Raw genomic sequence first — 6,213 nt, forward strand, 5'->3', positions numbered from 1 at the left:
TTCTTCTTCTTCTTCTTCTTCTTCTTCTTCTTCTTCTTCTTCTTCTTCTTCTTCTTCTTCTTCTTCTTCTTCTTCTTCTTCTTCTTCTTCTTCTTCTTCTTCTTCTTCTTCTTCTTCTTCTTCTTCTTCTTCTTCTTCTTCTTCTTCTTCTTCTTCTTCTTCTTCTTCTTCTTCTTCTTCTTCTTCTTCTTCTTCTTCTTCTTCTTCTTCTTCTTCTTCTTCTTCTTCTTCTTCTTCTTCTTCTTCTTCTTCTTCTATTGTTCACCCAGTGAACATTGACGAAAAGTCACAAAAATTAGCACACCTCTAAAAATCGTGCCTCTCTACATTCTGGCTATTTCCCTTTTCTAAAATAAAAAAAATTGGCGCGTCTGTGTGAGCGCCATGAAAACCCCCAAATGTACCAAAAATGCATTAAGAGATGGGAAATGACCCAAAAAAAATCTGATCGTAGAATCATGAAATTTGGCGCAGAGGTAGATGGTGACAAGAGAAGTAAAAAATATTATTACGGCAACGCCGTCCGCCCAACCAAATGTCGGCCATATTGCTTCAAAAATGGCTAAACATGACTTCGGAGTTTTTCCAAACGTCGTACTTTTACGAACTCCTCCCAGGGCGTTGGCCCTTAAAAAGCTGAAATTTGGTGAAAATGCTACTGAGGAGTGGGACATCAAAAGTTATCCAAATTACATTGATACCTGTCACGGTCTCTGTGCGGCGAAGCCGCAAACTTTAGCTAGAATTTCAGAAATCTCCCAAATTTAACATTTCTGCCGTTTGCGCAGATAAAGTCCGAATTGCGTCAAATTAAAATCAGTTGTTAAACTCTTTGCCCTAAACCTACTTGAAGTGAAATAAATTAATTTGGAGCCACAGCGCCCCCTACAGATTTTATATGGAGGTTAAATGTTTAGTTTTGCGAAATTATATGAAATTTGACACACAACTCAATTTTGGCCCCATCAAAAAAGTCAATGAGACCCATGTCATAATTGTTATGGCGTTGCCGTAACGATGACCAAAACCTTCCATGTTATTCCAATGGGGAAATCGCCAGAACATGTTTACACTTTAGACTTTCACAAACTCCTCTTAGGGCGTCAGCCCTATTAACCTGAAATTTGGTGAGACTCATCTTCAGGGGTGGACCATCAAAAGTTATCCACATTTTTATTCAAAGAGTCACGGTGTCTGTGCGGCAAAGCCGCACATTTTGCCAAGAATTCAAAATAAAATTGCTTTTTGATGGTAAAACAAAGGGGAGAAGATGTGACAGCGTCACAGATTCAGCAGTAGGTGTAATAAAAGGACAATTGGGGCGCGTTAGCGCCCCCTCCTCTTGCGGCGTGGCGGTGGCGTAGCGAGGGCCGATCATTGCCGCTTGCGGCTATATTTATATTCTTATTTCAGTACTATTTTTGTCTCATCTCTACTAAGCAGGTCTACACCAGAACTAAATGTCAAAACCACATCTTAACTTGATCTACATTAGGACTAAAATAGGGCTTAAATGATCTATACTTCAAGTCGATCAAATCCAAAGTAATGGCGTCACAAATTTTCACCAACTCAAAACATGCACAAGAGGTCAAATGCTGATGCCGGCTGCTCCAGAGGTGTTGAAAGACGGGTCAAATGTTGAGTTCCACCAGGAGAGGCCTGCTACCACAGTTTGAGAATCACCTTTGCGGTCATTGATTCAGTCGTGTGTGTACTTCCAGGTGCTGCCAGGTGCATGACCAGTGCTACACCGATGCCATGCAGCATCCAGAGTGCTGGCCTGTGTTTGACAACCCTTACACTGAGTTCTACGCCTACAGCTGCAACGAGGAGCAGAAGAAGGTCTCCTGCCTCAGTGGGTGACCTCAGCTTACATAAAACAAACACACACACTATTGATGATGACCATGAATCACTTTATTATTCACAAATGTAACGTTTGATTTGATATAACAGCTCACTAAGTGAACGTGGGGACATTTGATGACATCAGTAGAATAAATTCATGAAGGAAAATACAATTGAGGGAAGCTGTTCTTAGTCCACACCAAAGCTAAACAAATGACTCACAAAGTAGTTGGTCCATTTGTCAACTGGCCGACCACCAATGTTTTTTATGAAAGTTTAAACTTTTTTCGAGACTTCTGGTACATTCTTCGCCAATTGTCCTTGTTATCTGTATTAGCAACACAGATTTTTGATGGATCTTACGGAAGGATAAAACTAATTTATTAGGTTTAGAATTGCAGTAATATCTACTTCCATCAAATATCAAACACAAAAACTTTTTTTTCAATTTTTCACATTTTTATCCATCAAATTGCCCATTTTACACATAAAATGTCTTCTATGAAAACATAATTAAACCGTAACACTGCTTCACTCCTCAGTGTGCCAGCAGTTTCCATCATTATTTCACGTTGTAAACGTGAAATTCTTAAGTATTTTCCAAAAGACAACAATATATCCCTGTGTGAGCGCCATGAAATCTTTGTGCATGTTGAACCCTTCTCCTCTCCTTTTCAGGTAACAACGACGAGTGCGAGATGTTCATCTGTGATTGTGACAGGTTGGCAGCTGAGTGCTTTGCCAGATCTCCGTGGAAACCAGAGCACGAGCACCTGCCCAGCGACCAGTGCCAGTGAACAACAGATCTGCACCAAAACTTCAACCATAATGGACAGGTTCATCTTTCTGTAGGGAATCAATATCAGTAATCATTATTATGAAACCCATGCAGCCGTTACTCAGTACTTTCTGAAGACATGAGGTTAATAAACTCTAATAATAATGACTTAGGCCTGTGGAGTACCTTTCCTTGTATTCCTGTGGTATTTATTGTCTAATATTTATGAAAATTAAACAACTGCACCAATATGTATCAACTGTTTATTTTTTCTTATATTACATGCAATTCTATTCGTGCAATTTTAAAGTTTTGAGGATTTTTTCTGCAGTTCCTGGTACTGTTTAGTTCCTGGTACTGTTTTAGTTACAGCCTCACTTTGACACACTGTCACACTGAGGAAGAACAAGCAACAAGAGTCACAATGTTATCTTTTTTAATAATTTCTTTAGTATTTTGGTAACACAAGTACAAGCACAACACTGACTGGATCTTTTTCATTCATTATCAGACGATCGCTATCGCTCCATATAGAACATTTCCTGGACACAGTTGCACAAAAATAAAATAAACATTTAATAACAAATGGAAAATAGATTTTTTGACCGGTTAATACTTGGATGGTAGACTGATAGAACACCAAGTGCCACAGGGGGGCGCTAGAGGAAATGTAGTTGTGTCATTAGGCAAGACACTTCACCCACATTGACTAGTAAAGTACTTTAATTGCCTTGAAGGTGGAAAAGCTCTATATAAATACACTGTCATGATGATAATAATAATATTGAAATGTGCCACACAATACAGATTACATCTAATACTCATATTACATTTTAAATGATAAAAATATAAAATTATGTTTTACATTCTACAAGCCTGGGCCACTGCTCAACACTGCCCTCTCCTGGAGATATGATATAAAAGGTATAGCAAACTCACACAAATATATATTTATATATTAACCGACTCTAATGTGAACACATGCCAATAAAAAATAAACGCAGGTAATACACTTCAAACTAGAAATATCTGCAGTTGTACTACACTGATCCAGTTTTACCTGTAATCCATCCATAATTTCAGGTAACCCTGCGATGAGTCGTGTGCTTTATAATAATGTCATATTTTCAATTTTAATTTTCAGTTTTATTTCTTTGCAGATTGTTTTTGTTTATTAAAATAACATACATGAAAACTGTGATGAGAAAAATACTTTTTCTGCTTTTTGTTTATTTATAAGACGACCTTTATAGCAAATTAGAGCAGAACAAATTGCACACGCACTCACTGTGTTTCCTGAGTCCTCCTTTGCTGCAATGACCCACATCACCACCAGGGAGCACTCCACTCCTGCCTTTTTATCGTTTGGCTGCTGTCCCTTTGAACTATCCCACACAGAAGTATTAGTGACTCTTGTTTCCCGCTGTTTTCTTACATAAGAAAACTTGTCCGTTGTGATCTTTGCAACACAACACTGCCAAAGGCCCACTATGTGTAATGAATACGTGAAGGCTGTGGGGAATAAAGCTTGTCTGGGCTTCTTCATGTGCAGGATGTAACTGTGAGTTGACGTCAGAAAGCTGCAGGGACCGATATTAATATGAGACTTTTAATATGAAGCTGGAGGAAGTGAACTACAACTACTACTACTTAGACTACTAATACTCCCATCCTTTTACCACTACTGCCACTTCTTTCTTTCTCCAGTAGTGCACCAACTTAACCTGAGGCCGAGATCAATGTCAAATGATCAGCAGCATTGGTCACCCTGAAATAGTTTGTTCAGCACTATTACTGCTATTACTACTACTATTACTGCTATTACTACTACTATTACTGCTATTACTACTACTACTACTGCTGCTATTACTACTACTATTACTGCTATTACTACTACTACTATTACTGCTATTACTACTACTATTACTGCTATTACTACTACTACTACTGCTGCTATTACTACTACTATTACTGCTATTACTACTACTACTATTACTGCTATTACTACTACTACTACTGCTATTACTACTACTACTGCTATTACTACTACTATTACTGCTACTACTACTGCTATTACTACTACTACTGCTGCTATTACTACTACTACTACTACTGCTATTACTACTACTGCTACTGCTATTACTACTACTACTACTACTGCTATTACTACTACTACTACTACTACTACTACTATTCCTACTACTGCTATTGCAATACCTACTACTGCTACTGCTTATTACTACTACTACTACTGCTATTGCTATTACTACTACTACTGCTATTACTACTACTGCTATTGCTATTACTACTACTACTGCTATTACTACTACTACTACTACTGCTTTTACTACTACTACTGCTATTACTACTACTATTATTACTACTGCTACTGCTATTACTACTACTACTACTACTACTACTATTATTACTATTACTACTACTATTACTGCTATTGCTATTACTACTACTACTACTACTACTACTACTGCTATTACTACTACTACTACTACTACTACTACTGCTATTACTACTACTACTACTGCTATTGCTATTGCTATTTCACCCTGGAGAGACAAAGAGACCACGAGAATGGACTGTTTAGCAAGCTTTATTTGCGAGTTATTTGGCGCTCAGACCCCGGCGGAAGACGTTGCAATCATGGGCACTCCATGATCTATTTGTATTAGATGTCTCCCCCGGAGCCTGAAGACTGGTGGTGGTAGATGTGAAGAGAAGGTAGAGGATGAGGGGAATGTAGAGGAGGAGCTGGGGAGGTGGTGGGTCGCAGTACGGTTTGAGCGGCCGAGCCATCTGCCTGAGGGCTTAAATGTGACCGCCTGGTGCTTATTGGATCGGGGAGGAGTCACTTGGAGCGTTGATTGGGGATGAGGAGCAGGTGCGAGGGCCATGACGCAGACGCCCCATGTCCTTTCACCCTACTTCTTTGGCCAGGAAAAACTGCATAACCTCTTTGGGATAAGCGCAGAAACCTGGGAGAGTCCATGGTGAAGGAGGGATCTGACTCTCACAGACGGACAGGCGGGCGCCCGCTTGAGTGCGATGATGGCGCTGGGGAGAGGGGTCCTTCCATGGAGGCCTTGACGTAGATGGATGGAGTTAGGTCTTCCAGGCTGAGTTTACGCAGGCTTCATTACTACTACTACTACTGCTATCACTACTACTACTGCTATTACTACTACTACTGCTATTGCTACTACTACTACTACTGCTATTACTACTACTACTACTACTACTATTATTACTACAACTACTACTACTACTACTACTACTGCTACTGCTATTACTACTACTACTACTGCTATTGCTATTACTACTACTACTACTGCTATTACTACTACTACTACTGCTATTGCTATTACTACTACTGCTATTACTACTACTACTACTACTGCTATTACTACTACTACTACTACTGCTATTACTACTACTACTACTGCTATTACTACTACTACTACTGCTATTGCTATTACTACTACTACTACTGCGATTACTACTACTACTGCTATTACTACTACTACTACTACTGCTATTACTACTACTACTACTACTACTACTACTACTAC

At 39.1% G+C, this 6,213-nt stretch overlaps 1 protein-coding gene across 1 annotated transcript in view; it reads left to right on the forward strand.

Annotated features, from left to right (window-relative positions):
- Positions 1 to 2,797, forward strand: part of LOC140367243 (phospholipase A2-like) — a 5,319-nt gene extending 2,522 nt beyond the window's left edge. Inside the window, exons 3-4 of the mRNA XM_072453609.1 lie at positions 1,725 to 1,858; positions 2,530 to 2,797. Coding sequence (XP_072309710.1) covers positions 1,725 to 1,858; positions 2,530 to 2,648 — 253 coding nt within the window. The 3' untranslated portion in view covers positions 2,649 to 2,797. The remainder of the gene's footprint in view (positions 1 to 1,724; positions 1,859 to 2,529) is intronic.
- The last annotated feature ends 3,416 nt before the right edge of the window (positions 2,798 to 6,213 follow it).

The sequence above is a fragment of the Eucyclogobius newberryi genome, unplaced genomic scaffold (genome assembly GCF_026437365.1).
Source record: "Eucyclogobius newberryi isolate DKJ021-1_F unplaced genomic scaffold, fEucNew1.0.hap1 SCAF_2, whole genome shotgun sequence".
NCBI classification, from domain to species: domain Eukaryota; kingdom Metazoa; phylum Chordata; class Actinopteri; order Gobiiformes; family Gobiidae; genus Eucyclogobius; species Eucyclogobius newberryi.